Source organism: Haliotis cracherodii, unplaced genomic scaffold (genome assembly GCF_022045235.1).
Source record: "Haliotis cracherodii isolate W230 unplaced genomic scaffold, xgHalCrac1.p SCAF_4, whole genome shotgun sequence".
NCBI classification, from domain to species: Eukaryota; Metazoa; Mollusca; class Gastropoda; order Lepetellida; family Haliotidae; genus Haliotis; species Haliotis cracherodii.
Genome location: NW_027266297.1, coordinates 10,028,063 through 10,047,629, shown reverse-complemented (window position 1 = coordinate 10,047,629; position 19,567 = coordinate 10,028,063). Strand labels below are relative to the sequence as shown.

General features: G+C 39.2%; 1 protein-coding gene across 3 annotated transcripts in view; it reads left to right on the top strand.

Moving 5' to 3' along the window:
- Positions 1-19,567, top strand: part of LOC139480100 (uncharacterized) — a 109,813-nt gene that overhangs the window by 12,295 nt on the left and 77,951 nt on the right. For all 3 annotated transcript variants that reach the window (XM_071263117.1, XM_071263115.1, XM_071263116.1), the window contains exon 2: positions 7,312-8,081. In XM_071263117.1, coding sequence (XP_071119218.1) covers positions 7,426-8,081 — 656 coding nt within the window. In that variant the 5' untranslated portion in view covers positions 7,312-7,425. The remainder of the gene's footprint in view (positions 1-7,311; positions 8,082-19,567) is intronic.

The window sequence follows — 19,567 nt, the reverse complement described above, 5'->3', positions numbered from 1 at the left end:
AATTTCTTCATGCGTATGACTTAATATTTTACGCGTATTTGCACGCAAGCAACTCAAATGGGTTTTGATGATTTACAATGTGGTTTGCGTAGTTTACCTAAATACGCAGCTTATTTGCTTATCTGGTGCTCCGGAGAAGTATGAATGCCTTAACATCTTGTAGGGATCCCTCCCTTCTTCTCCCCCTTCCCCTGCCCCGATTATTGGAGAATACATCACACGTGCACATCATGGTGACACATTCCATGTGTGTGTGTGTGTGTGTGTGTGTGTGTGTGTGTGTGTGTGTGTGTGTGTGTGTGTGTGTGTGTGTGTGTGCGTGTGTGCAGACAGAGGTTTTACTTCCTTTGGGTAACACACGCTGCGCTGATCACTGCTGGTGACTTCCTAATATATGTTGGACTATTGCAGTTTTTAGGCCCATTAATGAACCAGCACTTGTTTGACAGATATGTTTCGTTAAGACTTCTAATCTTGTCTCTTTCCCACCCTCGACTCCTTAATCACAAGCTAATCAGCTTGAATCTCATTGACTTCTAAATGGACTATTGGGTTTAACGTTAAAACCCTCTTCTGCTCTTTCCACTTTACATCCGTCCGGTCCTTCATATCACGGAAAGTTAAGGACAGATTTAGTATTGCTGCACCTGATATGCTGATATGATGTAATGGATTATTATTATGACACTAGTTACAGTTTTAGTCTTTATCTTAGTCGTTCTAAATGGAAATGATCCTATTATATATATACATGACCCTTAAGAATTCAGTATTGTAGTGTGAGTATATATAGAGTTATGGTCTGATGGGACTCGTACGTGGTGCGAGTCGTCAGCAGTGACTATCAAAATTTATTGGTTGACAGGTGACTTGGTTCACTGTGTGTCATCGTACACCGACAACGTGGGACGTTTCTCATTGTCGAGAAACCACAAACAAACAAACAAATCCTGCACATGAGCATAATTATCATCCCTACATTTAGCTGAATATATACTACTAAACATTTAATAGGGACAATCAGATATGTGTATTATGGAAAGATTTTTAAAATCCTTATCAAAGGTTGTGTAGTATATAACTGTATGCCCATGTCATCAAGGAAAGTGCATACTTGATACTTTTAATCGCCCTCGAAGCGATATCTTTTATTTCATACATGATTTGACTTAAAATCCGTTTGCAAAGTATATCAACTCATTGCTTCAGGCCTACTTTAAAAGATCCTGCATCTTGTCCCAAGCGACAATTTCATGCATTTGCCTGACCAGTCAGGCTTAGGTTCTGTGGGTATTGCGAATTATATTGTATTCCATCGCGTCTGGATATCGTATAAAACAGGGTCGAACAGTGGTGAGGCAGTTGCGCTACTGTTTGTTTTGGTCGTGATGTAGTCATTTGTTCTTGTCTACCGCGTGATAGGTACACGAAGGAGGTAGCAAAAACACGTCCAGACTTTACAACAACTACTCGTTAAGCTCACCATGTTGCATAGCAGCAACTCCTACAGGGGTTAGACTGGTTGAAAATAGGCAAATGTCATTGTTTTCTAATACAGACTTGATGATGTATCCACCTGGAAACATGTAAAGCAACGCTTACTCTTTATTTCAATGTGAAATAGTCATTCGTGTTTTTGTTCTCAACCTACTCATTACAGAATCCAGTATCAATTATCCAATAACATGTTTGGAACTGTTCCATGCCAGTGGCTATTTGAGAACCCTTTCAGGTTCTTCCTCTGCTTTCTTGTAGAATATGTGAAGCAATACTGGTTTCCATCTGGAATCACAAGGAATCATTTACCTATTTTTACCGGTAGTATTTAGTCAGTTATTAAAATGAGATCAATGCCATATGTATATGGTTCCAAAACAAGTGACAAATACCGTTTCCACAATCATAAGATATCTCGGGGGCACGGGTGGCCCAGTCGTCTAAGGCGCCGCAATTCGCCGTGCAGAGTGGCGTCCTTATGATTGTGGATTCGAATCCCGGTTCGCCCCAATTATGTTTCTAGGTTTGTCAGCACCATGCCCGTGCTCGTGGGTTTCACCGAAGTGGTAAACGTCTTAGACCTGCATCACTTCGGGCTTTCCTCCCACATTAAGCTGACACGCCGTGATATAACTGGAATACTGTTAAAGGCGGCGTTAAACCCAACTCACTCACTCACTCATAAGATATTTCGATCAAAAGCAGCCCACTGTACGATTCCGATCACATCACGTGCACGTGTCTTCGATTCAGCATCACAGACAAGAGAAAGCGAAACGGTGCGCGTATACTGCCCCACGGTTGCACTCGTCACAACACACATGCAAAGGCAAGTCAATTGTCCATCTAAAAAGTTACAGGTTATATGAACATAAATGAGGAGTGGTGTTTAATCTCGTCATGCTAAAAGCTAAATCATGTGGATAGCAAACGAGATAGACGTTGTGTTGGTGTGGCGATTGTTCATGGTCGGTGATACGGCATTGATATGCTAAAAAGTAGACACTATTCAAAATGCACGTCTACGGCTGATTAATACGCTGTAAATGTGATATGACACTTATATGAATGAAATAAAAGCGACAAACCTCTTCCCATAAACATAAGAAATTTCGATTGTACGATTCTGACTATATCATGAGAATGTGTTTAAGAATCACTATCAAATCGCGGTGATATTAGGTGTTCGCGAACAGTTGAGCGGATCCTGCCCACCGGTGGCACCCGACACAAACACATGCAAAGGCAAGTAAACTGTACAAGTACAAGTCACAATAGGGACTCATTTTGGTCACTGATGCGTCAAATTTGGAAATGCCCTCCACGGGTGTACGATAAAACGTTTGGAAAGTTTTACTAAGGCTTAATGTTGTAACCCTGGTCATACAACTTTTGAGCAATAATCGTATGAAGCTCTCTGAAATCTTTGTAGAAAGAGCGTGCTCGATTGTACCTCAAAGGTCGTGAAATCTAGGCACCAAAGGCAGAAGCAGCTGGAATATTACTTCACATAAAGGGAAAGTTATCATTGAAAAAATGCCATTCAAGTCATCCCTCTGGTCATGCAACTGATATAATACATGAATCAACGACGATTGTGGCATTGCATACATGTAGTATTATTGTCACGTACTATTGTCGTTTTGCAAACAGTAATGCAGCAGTGGAAACAGGACCTCCATTTGGTAACTTTCATGTCACGTAATCACATTGTGTCGACACAGTGTCATGACTGGATGTCGATGTTGCTCTTATCACGTGACAAATACTTTGTATCCTTGGTAACGGTTTCAAACCACTGTCCCGAGTAGATATAGTTGGTTTTTCAGCACGCCGTGTGTACTGGAGATAAGGACTGGTCTGGAGGTGAAACAGTTAAGGAATTACTTTCTTTTTTGAATGCTAAGTTGGACGCACGTGATGATGGGTAATATAACAACAGTGACATGATATTCTGACAAATTGTTTTGTGTCATGGAATAACATTCGATCAACTTAAAAGCTTGTTTCGAAAGTGAACTAACATTCTATTATTCTACTAACTCTTTTACATGGTGGTATAGCATTTTATTCACTTGCTTTAGACAGTGAAATAGCATTAGACAGTAAAATAACATTCTGACAACTATATTTTCACTGTGGTATAACATTATACCAACTGTTTTTTACGGTGGTATAGTATTTTACCAACTTCTTGTGCCTGGTGCTATAACATTCTGCCAATACGTTTAATACAGCGAACTTGCATTCTAACAACTTCTTTTGCACGGTGGTATAACATTTTTCAAACTTTTGGCACTATCACAATTCTGAATTGCAGTATAATATTGTACTACCAGTTTCTGTTGCGCTGGGGTCTAGGATAAGCAGCTGTCTAGGGACCGGAATTCGCCGTCGAGAGGCGAACTAGAAACCTGAGTTTCTGGGTTCGGATTCCAATTCGCGCTGATTGTGGTTCTAGTTTGTTAGCATCATTCCCTAGTTCGTGGATTTTACCAAAGTAGTACAAAGTAGTACACGCCTCTCAGGGCTATCCTGCATCACCTATGATACATACCCTTTGATATCAAGCGCTTTTTAGACAACGCCCATACATCATCGACCTAAACTCTAAACTATTTTATTATTTGTCTATGTAAATACCTCATACCAAATACTGGTAATTGTAATTGATGAGAGTTTTTTGGTTAATTGTCTTGCCTGATTATAGATAACGAGGCCATTATCATTTACATTCGACTTGTTTGCCTTTTGACATAATTTCGAATGATCATATAAGAGCATATCTAGGAGATTTTTTCTTGATGAGATGTAAATGACAGATGCTTTATTCAAACATACACTAACATGAAATAATGAGACAGTTTCATGTGAACAAATCATAGACAGATTACATGGCACTTGCCTCTCATTCTAGAACCATTGTATATCAATTAACTATGTGAGAGACTTTATCGATAACATTTGCTTGATAACATCGTCAATACATGAAATTAGTTAAAGGTTTTGTTAGTATACAGTGTTTGAAAAAAATACATGATACCTTGAGACGCGATTATAGCGATGAATTGGCTGATTTTTCATACACAGCCAAATTGAAACAAACTTTACAAACTGTACTCGTGTGAATCACGTTTATGTAATACTTCCCTCATTAGCATAGAATGAGTGAGAAAGTTTAGTTTAACGCGGCTTTGAAAAGTATTTCAGTTATTCCACGGCGCGTCAGGGTGATATGGGAGGAAAGCCCGAAGTGATGCAGGTCCTAGACGTTTACCATTTGGTGAAAACAACGAGCACGGTTATGGCGTTGCGATACACAGAAACATTATCAGAGGATTCAAAACCACGATCGTAGGTTTCTAGTACGCCTAAGGGACGCAACTCTGCAAAGACGAGTTGTGCTCCCATAAAATTTGAACCATCCCCATACGTGTATATTACATAATGTATAGGCATGTCAATAAAGTGCAGTAGTAGTGGAGTTTTAGCATTATTCTGACAACATAATAGGATGTGGCAACGCTAAATATGGGAATCGTACGTAGCACCACCTTTAGTTCAACCATCACGGCCTGTATTGTGAGAAATCCATGTTAAAACTGGACTCGCTATTTTCACACGTTCACGTGAGTCTCACATAACACACCGCGCTCCGGTGCTCGATATCAAAGTGTATACCTACTATCTGTTAACCAAACTCGGCCGTCATTTTGTACGAACTCGTTGCAGAGAGAACGTTGATAGGCGGTGTGAGGGTTACGGTAAGTCATATCACTATGCCATTGTTTCCCGATGTTGTATGGTTGTTACGGATTAAGCCGAGGAGACCCGAATGATTGTACCCATGTGGGAAATAGAACATGGTTTCTTCGACGTACGTAAATACAATATCTATAAGTAAGTATAAGTTATGAAAGGATCAAAAGTACCGTGAGTTTTTGTGTGTTTATACATAACAATAATTAGGACAATATAAATTGTGATAAATCTATGAGGTTGGTCATGTATTCAACAATTAGGACGATATGTACTTCATGTAGGTTCATCAGCCGTCTTGTGTATACAACAGGCCACTTGCAAACGTTAAGTGAGTGGGTGAGTTGGGTTTAATGCTGATTCAAAAAGTATTTCAGTTGCATCACGGCATGTTAGTTTAACGTGGGAGGAAAGCAGGTCTCAGACGTTTACCACTTTAGTGAAACCTACGAGTACGGGTATGGTGCTGACACACCAAGAAACATAATCGGGGCGAACCGGGATTCGAACCCACAATCATAGGTTTCTGGCGTGCCCAAGGGACGCAACGAATTGCGACACCTTGGACTGACTGGGACGCCTGTGCCCCTGCTAACGAGACAGCAGATTAGCTGGATAACGTGTTTATACGTTTCCGTATAGCATACGTCAAATGTTATTTTAGTTTCAAATACGTCTTCATCTCCATTTTATAGGGAATAAAAAGGTTCACCACACGTTCAAATGTTACAATATGAGAGGTAAAAACATGATGTTACTTTTCCCTTCATAATTATTTATTTTTTTAGTTATCAATGTACATGTAGTTGTATGACCGAAGTTAGTTTCACCTATATAAACAAATAAGAGAGTGAGTGTAATGCTTAAAATACACTGACATGGAGGGAATAGTTAGTTTATCTTCGTGCATATAATATGATAATGGTAATCAGATGATGATGATGATGATGATGATGATAATAATGATAATGATAATAATGATGATGATGATGATGATGATGATGATAGAAATAATAAATGTGCATATTTATAATGCGTCAAATCACACCCAAAAGCGCAACATTGTTAAACTATTCACACAACACATACTGACATTTTCTGGATATGAAGCATCTACTCTACAACGTCATTTTTGGTTATGATTCAAGGTAAAGATACGGTAAAATATGCTTAGAAACTGGGATAAACATGTGTGCGGATTAGAGAATTTGGGTTCACAAGATCATTGAACGCGATATGTTACATTCCCTTATTTGTTTCCTTCAGTACATTTGAATATTTAACCGAATACCACGTACGCGTTTCAGATACAGAAATTGATCTTGCGGTTAACAATAGACGTATGTACCGCCTGCTAAGACATCCGTGCTTTGACACGATTAGCGTGTGAAGAAGTTGGTTTGGCACAGACACGTGATCTAATTCACCTGATATCATACACGAAATGAAGGTAGTTAAACTTCAAAACCTTGTTGTGGGCTATACTGTTAAATATAACACCGAAACAATCAAATCATCTGACCAGAATGATATCACCGCGTAATTCATATGTCGGTAAGCAAGTGGGTGGTGTATAGGGCGATATATTACCCTACGTGTAATTTATTTCTAATCATATTGCCCTGTGGGTATCGCGTACAACGATAAGGAGCCAAATTTTACTAGATTTTCATTTATCGGGTCCGTTGAGTAGCTATATGGCGTTCAGTTCACAGACAACACTGGGAGCCTAGAGCTGTGTTAACCTTCTTTATTCTACACATAGATTAATCTTCAGGGTTACCCCACGGTTGAGTTCATTGACGCGTCACACTGGTGGATGGGAAGCATTATATCCAGATCGGCCGACTGTATCGAATGGCACTCCGCCGGTGTAGGGCACCGTGTCACCAGTGCTTTAGTGTTTATTGATTCGAAGCTTCTCCGTGGAGAAAGTGTTAATACTATTTTGCCCATGCAATAGTTTAACCAGTAGCACGCTATGTGTGATGATTACGACGATAGTAGGCTCGGGCTGTTGTATGAGTCTATATTCTTATATCTTCTTTCTTATAGACTTGCCAACGATAGGACTCGCTGCCCTTGCAGTTACTCACTACATCAGGCCTGTTGAACGAGGCGCACACAGCGATAGCTTCGCGGTGACATGAAGCACTTCCCTGGAGCCAAATGAAGAGCCTCGGGCAGACAAGCGGAGTATACATCTACTTAATTTTTCTCTCTGACCTCGTGGGGACTAATTTCTTGTATACTGATTGCGGAGGTTTCCTGACAGAAGAGAGGGGATTCATAAAATCCCCTAAATTCCCCGACAGGTTCCCAACACCTATTTCATGTCACTGGGTCATTCAAGCACCACCTGAGAGGAAAATCATCTTGTACTTCACACAGTATTTTCTAAGGAGCGGATTCTACCTGTCCGAGTATGATCAATACCATAGTGAAGTATCATATACTGGCAAGAACAACCTCGGAGAGATCAACTTTGAGGACGAATTCACATCCTTGGTAGCCTATAAGCCATATGTGGTCATTACCTTCAACGTCCGTGACAACGGGAACATCCACCTGAGGGTGGAGGACTACCTCCAGGATGTTTATGGTTTCAACATAACCTATGAGGTTGTTGGGTTGGAGGAGAAGGTGGGCAGGGATGCCTGCTCGGTGCACGAATGTTCCTACCTCGGGAACTGTGTCGCGAACTTTAACTACTCGGAATATAGGTGTGATTGCTTCGAAGGATTCTTTGGAAAAGAGTGCCAGTATGGCCCATATTGCGACCCCGATAAAGGGACGAATATGTGTGAAAACGGCGGAAGATGCAGGTAAGGATCTGGGTATTTTTATATTTGACCATGTATTGAAAGAATAACAACGTAGGATAGAGACTTATTTAAGCCTGCTAGAAGCTGCCAAATTTTCTATTATGTCTAACATGAGGGAATGGTCGTCTTTAGAGATTTCTTTTGCGAACATATGTTTTAAATTCAACATGATCAAATCATTCACCTGAAGTGATATTCCGAGCATAAAGTGATAATAGTACAAATAGTTAGTTTGCCTGCATGGGTTTGAACAGCAATATAATAGATTTTAAAAAGCGCCTATTTCCAAACTTGAACAACTTCTCAATTATGCCTGACATTGAAAACAATAAAGATAAGTTTAAAGCACATTTAGTTCGCAGGTACACATTTTGCAGGTACATTTAACCGTGACTTTGCCCAAAATACAAGTGTTCTTTAATCTTGTCTACGTTTTCCTAACTTTACAATTTGTCATTATCAGTTGGACATAAAAGACCATTGACAAACCAAACCCTCCAAAGCTGTTTATGTTGCAACCATACCTGGTCCAAATTCAGAAGTCATCTCAATGCCTACCATGCACAGCATAATTGTGAATTCAACCTTTCATTCGTTTCTTTGTCCTCATTGCCTTTACACCCAGGGGCCTTTCCATTTCACAAACACTAAAACCGTTTACGTAGAAATGCTTGAAACTTAAAAACTGCATTGTGATTACTTTTATGTTAGCCAGCGGATGATAAATCGATTTGTTTTAAACCCTTGCAGCTCCAAGCAGATTTTCTGATACTAAAAATAGGCACCCAAATTGTTCAGGGATGCAAGCGGATATTTCTGTCAGTTTACAAAGCAGAAACTGACCTCATCTATGTTATGCGTTGTCCTCATTACGCAGGTTGTTGTGAACTGGGGTTGTCACTCTCACAGCACGGCGGAGTAGGTCACTGGGTATTAAAACTCCATGGAGGTTTTGTGGGTGAGTCTGAGTATGTCGACGTCTCTGCTGCACAAAGAGAGCGAGACTAATTGCTTCTGTCGTGCATGGCTAAGCCGTGTTGAGACCCACAGGATTGTTAGTAACAGTGGAGAGAATCTCATCTATCTGGATGATGAATTGGTGATATACTTTCTACATATGTTAGGATGATTGATATTAGTAACAATATAATGCTGTTTTAGATAAGTGAGTAAAACTATTTCCGTTTCGTTAAATAGAGTAAAATGTGTTCAGTATGCACATAATACGGTACCGGTCTCAAAATAGTGCGGAGGCGGTCGGGTAGCCTAGTGGTTAAAGCGTTCGCTCGTCACGCCGAAGACCCGGGTTCGATTCCCGACATGGGTACATTGTGTGAAGCCCATTTCTGGTGTCCCCAGCCGTAATATTACTGGAATATTGCCAAAAGCGGCGTAAAACCATACTTACTCACTCAAAATAGTGTGTCATTTTCTCATGCACATTGAGAAAAAATTTACATTCCGAGTCTGGTCGTTTTAATTATTAAAACTATTCAAAATCGTTATGTGCATGTTACATATGACGCTCAAAGACCACAGTATAAGAGGTTGAACAGAGAAATCCTCAGCTATTATAGGTTTAAGGCTTCTTGAACACATATATCGCCCATAAGTCCATGCCTTGGACTCATAATCATGATTGCTGAGAATCATCTGGAGTCTAAATAGATAGACCCAGGTACACCCCTGTCTTCTATAATCTCAGAACCTCAAATCAAAAAACGCCGGAGAATAATCAGTCTCGATTATCTGCAAAATCAGATTCATTTTGGCGAAAACGATAGAATAGCGCTGAAAATTATGTGAATGGACCAGTGATGACACCAGGTGTTCGCGAAAAAGGGTTAAAATGTTTGTTTGTTGCCTAACGCCACACTCAGCAATATTCCTACCACACGACCAGATAATCTAGAGATAGTATCATGAACAATGTCCAGTTCATGAAGTATGACTTCCATTCATTATAAAGATGCGCGTGCGTGCGTGCGTGCGTGCGTGCGTGCTTACGTGCGTGCGTGCGTGCGTGCTTGCGTGAGTAAGTGACAACAGTTTAACACCGTTTAAAAGTGTGTGTCTTTATGAGAACAAGAAACATTTTACAGTAAAAATAAGTTGAGTTGTCAGTTGGTAAGGTATATAACACTTTGGGGAATAGTCATGCAATATTAAGGCGTGAAACATGTTTTTCAATCGTTGTGACTAAGAGTGAATGAGCTGTGTTTAACGCCGCTTTGAAGAGTATCCAGTTATATCACGGCGTGTCAGCTTGATATTGAGGAAAGCCCGAAGTGATGCATGTCTCAGATATTAAAACCATTTTAGTGAAACTGATAAAACCAGAAACGGGGAAATTCAATCTGGGCGAACCGGGATTCGAAGCCATAATCATCGATTTCTGACGTCTCCAAGGGACGCGACTCTGCACAGTGAATTACGGCGCCTCTAAAAGTGAAAAGGCTGTCTGACTTCAATCACTGTGGCACCTAGATCGAGACTAATTGCTTGGCTAGCCATGCTGTTGAGACCCTGCGTGCTCGTTTTTCTAAAGTCGTGAGAAGGTAATCTATGTTATGTGATGTTCTATTCATACAGTATGGTGTAATCAGTTTAGAAATGGTAGGTAAAATGTTGTATTTAACAAGAAAACACATCAATAATCAATACTGCAATTCAAAAAATGTATAAATGCAATGTTGATATAATTGTGACCAAGTTTTTAATTATCATATTGTGACTTTTGAGAAGCACTCAACTCGAAAGTCCTTTCCTTTGTTTTATTTTAACGAGAGAAAATTAGAGATCCTTAGGCCTTCAGGTGAATATTTTCAAATCTAAATTTAGACAAATATTAAATTTGTCTAGCAAATGTTGTAATGTCTATACAAGTTATACTTATAGTGAGGTATTTTGTTATTTTCGTTTCAAACTAGATATGTACAGTAACTGCAGTTTCAAAGTAAACCAAAATATACGTAACGTTCTCTTTACCCCATATGAATTGAAACAATATCATAACTTCGATACAGAGTGTATCTTGGGTATAATCATTTTCAGTCTTTACATAGATGATCGTTTTTAATCAAGTTAGACAAAACAGGACAGTCACGATATTTCCATGTACCATTATCATGATGGATAGCATGAACTATATCATGCCAGTGTTGTCGTTTCCTTTGAGTTTCACCATCTAGAACCGTGTCTCATTGATTCATAGGGCAGAATGATATTCTGTAAACGTTTTTGTCCAACATTATTTGTCTGTACAGCGACAAGTGGGTGTCGTTTACATAAATGTGCCGAAAACAAATATTGTTTGCAAAGTTCACTGCGTATTTACTTAGAAAGCGACTAGGTTGGAAGATCATCGTCGCTGCGTAAATAGCTGATCGGCGAATAAAAATATATATGGCCATGTGTATTGTATTTAGAAATATTCTCCCTGATAAGATATGAAATAAAAATATAGGGGCTGTAGATTATCCAAATAATTATTGCGTTTCTTCGTCATGAAGACCGTCGTTTCTGCGTGGGAACAATGATTAGTGTCCCCTGCTGTGACATTGTTGGAATAAGTTAAAATGCTTTACCCTTACACACTCTAAAGGTTTTGTTGTAGATATATCGGTCTGTTTAGTGTGGGAATAAATACCAAGCAGATGTTAAGACTCATCTGATACAGTTGGATATAGTACCATGAGTAAGTATGGTTGAGCCTGGAACAGGCACGCCACTGGTTTATAAACGAGTGAGTATAAATTTGCATGCTATGTTTTTAGCATTGGTCCAGCAATATAATTTCGAGGGACACCAGAAGTGGTCTCTACACACGTTATTCGAATCGAACGCGAGAATTCGACATGAAGAGCGAACGTTTTAACCACTGAGCTATCCACCGCACGTACACACGATTAAGTGAACTAACAATACAGTATACATGTATGTATAACGAAAACATGTACAATTTCCTATCTCTAACACTATATATGCCTTACAGTATTTTTTCTATAACGAAAAAAAGGACTACAAAAAGGTCAAAACACATTCGATAATTCAAAAAAAGAAAGCAAGAGATAATCCTTACAGTAAATAACTGGGTATTTTTTCACCCACTAGAGATGTATATAAGGTAACAAATGTATGAGAATTGAACTTTGCTCATTTCAACTATCGCATGTAAGGTGTTACAAGTAAACATCAAGTGTAAGGACAGAATGTTTCAAAAGTAGAGATTTTTAGGAAGCATGTGTCTAATATTTGAACACAAGCAAGTATTTAACCCAAGATGATTTTCTGAGACGATGTATGTATAAACAGTGACAAACATGTGGTAAAAATCTTTTGGGGCCAAGGACAAGTTGATATACATGTATAATTGTCCGACACTTTAGTAACTTACCTCAATCATAGAATCAATGCCCAAATCATTTTGTGGTATCAATAGTGTTATTGTGTACGACAATATACAACATACCATAGGTACAGTTAGTTGTAATGCAAGATATGAAACTAAGGTTTGGTCCATTACACTTGACAACAGGCGTGTTAGGTATTGATCAAATTGACCCGTGAAGATCCGGGGTAGAATAGGTCTTCAGCAACCCATGCTTGCCGTAAAAGGCGACTATGCTTATCGTAAGAGGCGACCAACGGGATCGGGTGGTCAGGCTCGCTGACTTGGTTGATGCATGTCATCGATCCCAATTGCGTGGATCTATGCTCATGATATTAATCACTGGATTGTCTGTTCCAGACTCGATTATTTACAGACCGCCGTCATATAGCTGGAATATTGCTGAGTGCGGCGTTAAGCAAAAACCAACCAACCATTGTTAAAATTGGTGTACTAAGTAGATGATTGTAATCATCCATAATCTTTATTACTGCTGCTGCCTACATTATCACCACAACCATGTTAACCCTTCACGAAAGCAAAGACATACGTTTAACATTTCTCTATCATCATTAGTCAGATGCTTTGCATTAATTATAATCGCGGGTTTGGGAAAACAGCTCGATGAAAAACATCTGATAAATGTTTCTGTGTAGCACACAGGTCAACAGCACTCGTCTTGCATTAGTGAAATACATCTTCCACAGACACGCTCAGTTAAGCAGGACTGGTTTATGACTTAATGTGATGAGTTTGTCGGATACATTATTAACGTGCTTGATTTAAACATGAGCACTAGCTTAGTTTTGTTACAAATGAAAGCAAATAATTCCTCTTGGCTGAACGTGTTCTAATTCACTGCTGTCTATTTCATGATGACGATTTCTTCCTGATATTGTTTTTTCATAAACTCAAAACTCTCTTTATCTCATGCTTTGTTACCAATCATAGTCACAGATGCACCTTATGGATCTGCATCATATAATTCATATGACGAGGCATTTGGACGGATGTATTTTTTATCAGTCGTAAAAATGACCGACGCGCAGGATTTAAAGTGACGAGCCGATGCCCGAGATTTGATTTTTAAGTCTTATGCATATCTCCATATATTTGAGGTGAGGTGAAATTGGGTTTAACGTCGCGTCCATGATTATTGCACTTATAAAGCGACGTGCATGCATGTGTGTGTGTTTGTGTGTGTGGCTGCTTGTACTAGTCAGGACTGATGCCGATTTATAGTGCCAGCTCACTGAGATACCATGCCGCAGTTTAACATGAATACCCCACTCAGATACAGTATACCGACTCCTAGCCGACCAGTCCTTGTTTTCGCCCCTTAATGCCGAGCGCCAGACAGGGTAACAACAAATACCATCTTTTAACGTCTTTTGGTAATGACGCGGCCGGGGATCAAACACCGGACCTTCGGCTCTCCAGGTTGACGCTCTACCACAAGACTGCGGAGGCGGTCCCATATATTTGAGTATACTATCCACTATACATATCCCAAAAATAGCATCACTTTTCGTCCTCTATTTATTATTCAACATAAAGTGGATTGTATCATCTCCTCGTGAATTACCACAGTTATTTGAAGTTGGAATATGCATTCTTTTCTAATTCAAGTCGCACGCTCTTCCGACTCGTTTGTATTACTGGCACAAAAGACTGTTTCATTTGCAACATAAATGGATTCCCCTATGCCTCGTTTAATTGCACACATCATGCTAAACACGAGGACTCAAGCTGCAGCGATTCAACTGACTATGACAGGGGTTACACGAGAGAATCGTGTAATGTCTTAGGTTGATTCATGTCTGCCGTAGAAATGCTGATGACATATAACGCGATGGAACGGAATTTCTTTCCTCTCCGAATGTTTGACACGCCATACTGAAACGGGCTTCAACTGTAGCATTGCTGGAATATTGCCATGTGCGAAGAGGACGAGTAATTGGAGAACGTTATATTTGTTCCACTTGACTGTTGTGAAACAATAGAGATTAGATGCTTTAAAACATGCTTGGATTGTCCATATATATTAAGCCCGTTTCTTTTGGTATCTTGTCAAAGCATTTGCGCAAACGCTGCTGTATATAAACATCTATTCTTCCATGAACTTGAAAAGTACTCGATCAATCAATCAAACTCGAGGTTATCAATCATATTAAACCCCCTCTGATTGAAACTGTCGATTTGACGGAAGCCTGAACACACCGGAACCTAATATTTTTAGAAAAGTACTTCTTTAACAGTCATTGTCTGTTTGCATATTTAAATAAATGCATGTACAAATATAGGCTTCAAAATGCAAAGTTGCTGTTACTACAATATTCAGAGGCTGTGTGGAAGTAGATATTCGTTTAAAACACGATAGAAATCTACGTAGAGAATGTATTTTGAGCTTTGAGGACAACGGAGAGCTTGCTAGTTGGCGCTTTTCCGTGTAAACATCTATGTAAGCATCTATGTAAGCATGTATACCAGAATCTATGTGAGCATGTGTAAGCGTCTGTGTGAGCCTATATGTTGGTGTCTATATAAACATCTATGTGAGCAACTATGTAAGCATCTATGTAGGCATCTGTGTGAGCATCTATGTGCGCATCTATGTGCTCATCAATGTAAGCATATGTGTGAGCATCTATGTAAGTTTCTGTGTGAGTATCTGTGTGAACATCTGTTTGAGCCTCTATGTAAGCATCTGTGTACATCTGTGTGAGCATCTATGTCAACATCTATGTAAGCATGTCTATGCATCTGTGTGAGCATATGTGTAAGCATCTGTGTAAGCATGTATGTTAGTGTCTATCTAAGCATCTATGTAAGCAGCTATGTAAGAATTTTTGTCAGCATCTATGCCAGCATCTGTGTGAGCATCTATATAAGTATATGTGTGAGTATCTGTGTGAACATCTGCGTGAGCCCCTATGTAAGCATCTGTGTGAACATCTGAGTGAACATCCGCGTGAGCCTCTATGTGAGCAGCTATGTAAGCGTCTGTGTAAGCATCTATGTAAGCAGCTGTCTGAGCATATATGTAAGCATATATGTAAGCATCTACGTGATCATGTGTAAGCATCTGTCTGTGCATTTATGAAAGCGTCTATGTAAGCATCTATGCAAGCATCTATGTAAACATCTGTCAGCATCTATGGAAGCATGTGTAAGCATCTGTGTGAACATCCGCGTGAGCCTCTATGTGAGCAGCTATGTAAGCGTCTGTGTAAGCATCTATGTAAGCAGCTATGTAATCAAGGGTAAGCATCTGTCTGAGCATGTATGTAAGCATATATGTAAGCATCTACGTGATCATGTGTAAGCATCTGCCTGTGCATTTATGAAAGCATCTATGTAAGCATCTATGTAAACATCTGTCAGCATCTATGTAAGCATGTGTAAGCATCTGTGTGACCATCTATGTAAGCATCTGTGTAAACATATATGTAAACATCTATGTTAGCATCTATGTAAGCATCCATTTTGGTGTCTATCTAAGCCTCTATGTAAGCATCTATGTGAGCATCTATGTGTTAATCAATGTAAGCATATGTGTGAGCATCTATGTAAGCATATGTATGAGTATCTGTGTTAACATCTGTGCGAGCCTTTCTGTAAGCATCTGTGTGAAGATCCGTGTGAGCATATATGCTAACATCTATGTAAGCATCTATGTCAGCATCTGTGTTGGTGTCTACCTAAGCATCTATGTAAGCAACTATGTAAGCGTCTGTATGAGCATCTATGTCAGCATCTATGTAAGCATCTATGAACTCAATTTGTCGAAGGGTAATTTCGAATATGGAAGCAGTTAAATAAGCACATTATCAGTATGTATATAAATTTCTAATACTGTTATGAATATTAACTTTCGAGAATGTTCTATTGCAGGTTTCTAATATATATATTGGGGTCCTTAAAACTTCACAGCTCCAACTTCGTCAGCTATACCCTTATCCAGGCATTTCGCAGTTAAATAAATGTAACTTTATTTAGAACGACCAGTGATGTTGCAAAATATACAACACACCTGTGTGGCTGTAACATGCCTCATTCTGTTGTCCCATAAAACTGTTTGAATACGTATCATTGTCTTCTAAATATAACTTACTTAATACGATATATCATAATTTAATAATGTATATAAATCGTGTGCGGTAGTAGGAAGTTCATTGTGTCTCATATGATTATAGCAGCGAAAATCCTTCTATTGTACACTCATACACAGTCTCTCGCGTGCTCCACTTAACACAGAGACAACATGTTGCACTCCCTTTATCATTTCAAACATATATTGAAACATTGTCTATGTATTATGACCATGCAAACATATGCCCCATTGTCTTCTCTTTGAGTGAGTGAGTGAGTGAGTGAGTTGGGTTTAACGCCGCTTTTAACATTATTCCAGTGATATCACGGCGTGTCAGCTTAATGTGGGAGGAAAGCCCGAAGTGATGCAGGTCTCGGACGTTTACCACTTCGGTGAAACCCACGAGCACGGGGATGGTGCTGACAAACCTAGAAACATTCTTCTCTTTGACGGACACATAGTCATTATGAATGTTCCTCGTTGTTAGTCGCTTATGATACAGGCAACTGTGATATATCTGAAATATTGACATTGCTCGCTCGCTCGCTCGCTCTCTCATATTGCTTAAAAAGAGTTGGTGCGACTTTCGTTCACTCTATCACTCACGCTATCGTTATTTTTATCACTTATTCTATCACTCACGCTTTCATTCACTCTATGACACAGGTTACCTTTCACTCTAATATTCACTCTTTCACTCATGGTAACATTCTCCCAATCACTCATGTTAACATTTACACTATCATTTATGATAACATTCACTCTTTCATTCACTTTATCCCTCACGCTATCGTGTATTTTATCACTTATTCTATCACTCACTCTATCATTCACTGTATCACTCATGTTACCATTCACTCTATAATTCACTCTCTCATTCATGTTAACATTAACTCTTTCACTCGTGTTAACATTCACTCTATCATTCAATCTCTCACTCATGTTAACGTTCACTCTGTCATTCACTATCATTCATGTTAACATTCATTCTATCACTCATGTTACTATTAGCTCTATCATTCACTCTATCCTTCACTCTCTCACCCATGTTACCATTCACTCTATCATTCACCCTTTCACTCACACTATCATTCACCCTTTCATCCACCCTATCATTCACCCTATCACTCACACTATCATTCACCCTAATATTCATCTATCACTCACTATCATTCACCCTATCATTCATCCTATCACTCACACTATCATTCACCCTATCACTCACACTATCATTCACACTATCATTCACCCTATCACTCACACTATAATTCATCCTATCATTCACACTATCATTCACCCTATCACTCACCCAATCACTCACACCATTACTCATGCTTTCATTCACCCAATCACTTACAATATCAATGATGCTTTCATTCACCCTATCACTCACTCTACACATATTCAGCTTCTTCAAACGAAGCCTAATACATCTTTTATTTACGATTCGAACTTGTACTACATCTGAGCTGTCACGGTAGAAACACTACTATGTACACTGTTTTCGGTTTCAGATGGGTTTTCCAGGTTTACAACTCATTAACACTCATGGAAATGGAAATGGGTATAACTGAGTGTTTAACAAGATATATATCGTACAGCCCCACTAAACACGTAAACAAATTATAGTACGAAAAAGCAGGCAACTTGTAATGTGTTTTAAATGTTTAGGTACTTTACAAACTGACTCCCCCGAGTAGGTCCGGGTTAGAAATGGTCTTCAAGCAAACCATGCTTTTTGCAAATGGCGACTAACGGGATCGGTTGGTCTGGGTCGTTGACTTAGTGGATGTATCCCAATTGCGTAGATCGATGTTCACGGTGTTAATCACTGGAATGGCCATACTTGATAATTTACAGACCGCCCGAAAATATGGCTGAAATATTGCTTACAGTGGCGTTAAACAACAAACAGACAAATATACTGATAGTTTAACGCAGAGTGGCGTTGTTACCCAACACACGCATTCTCTCACATGGCGACGTAGGAGATGTTTACGATTTTGTTGAAACCCTTTCCATATAGCTTTCTTATCAAAATAGTCATTGAGTCAGAAAAAAATGGGTTTTTTTATTTTTCGACACATGAAGAAGGAACAGACAAAGAATATGATCATGATGACCAAATGAATCGACCATCAGATTGGTGTCAAGTTTCTTTTTACCAACTCCTGTCATGTCTTTTTAATTACATTTTCCCCATTGACTGTGATTAGATTACATATTGGGTATTAAACGTCAACTCCAGGGAAAAAACCTGTCTCAATGGACAATGAGAAAACAGATATTTAAAAAGACAACACGTTTCTACATGGCCCTTAATGTGTGTGCTCTAACCTCCTTTTTTAACAATCAATCTTGAAAGCGTGCGAGTTGCCCAAGATTCTCTGCTTATCCTATTGTCGGTCGAAAGACGCGTGTTTCTCCCATCTGGTTAATAACTCCGTCACAGAAGAATGACGCTATCCAACATTCCTACGACCCACTTATGGAACTGTGCAATGGTAAAAGACCAATGGAACCTTCACATGTGCATTTGCTTGAGCCGCTACATTGTTTGGGGCTAAGATCCCTTCTTAAAATATGGTATTCTTATCATACAAGAATCAGTGTCCTGATGGATGGAGCTCCATATGCTTTGGAAATCACAGAACAGCTGTAACTCAAAGATATTTTCAAAGATCTTTTTTAATGTTATATATGAGTTATGGACAGGAAGAAGGCATAATTCACGATATTCACATCGCGTCGTTAATTTAGCCACATGTATCGTGTGACAAATGCTTCTAAGCATAAGGGTAACATGTTTCAATTTGTCACGAATGCCTCATTTGTAGACTGTATTCGGACATTCAGTCATCAAAAAACAGGACCTTATACAAACGGTTACTTTAGATGAAGTTTCACGCTTGTAAACCTGTAGTGGACCATTACCATTGTACAGGAAGTTGTTATCAAAATAAAGAAGAAGTCAACGAGGCTTAACTTATCCTCCTTTACGTC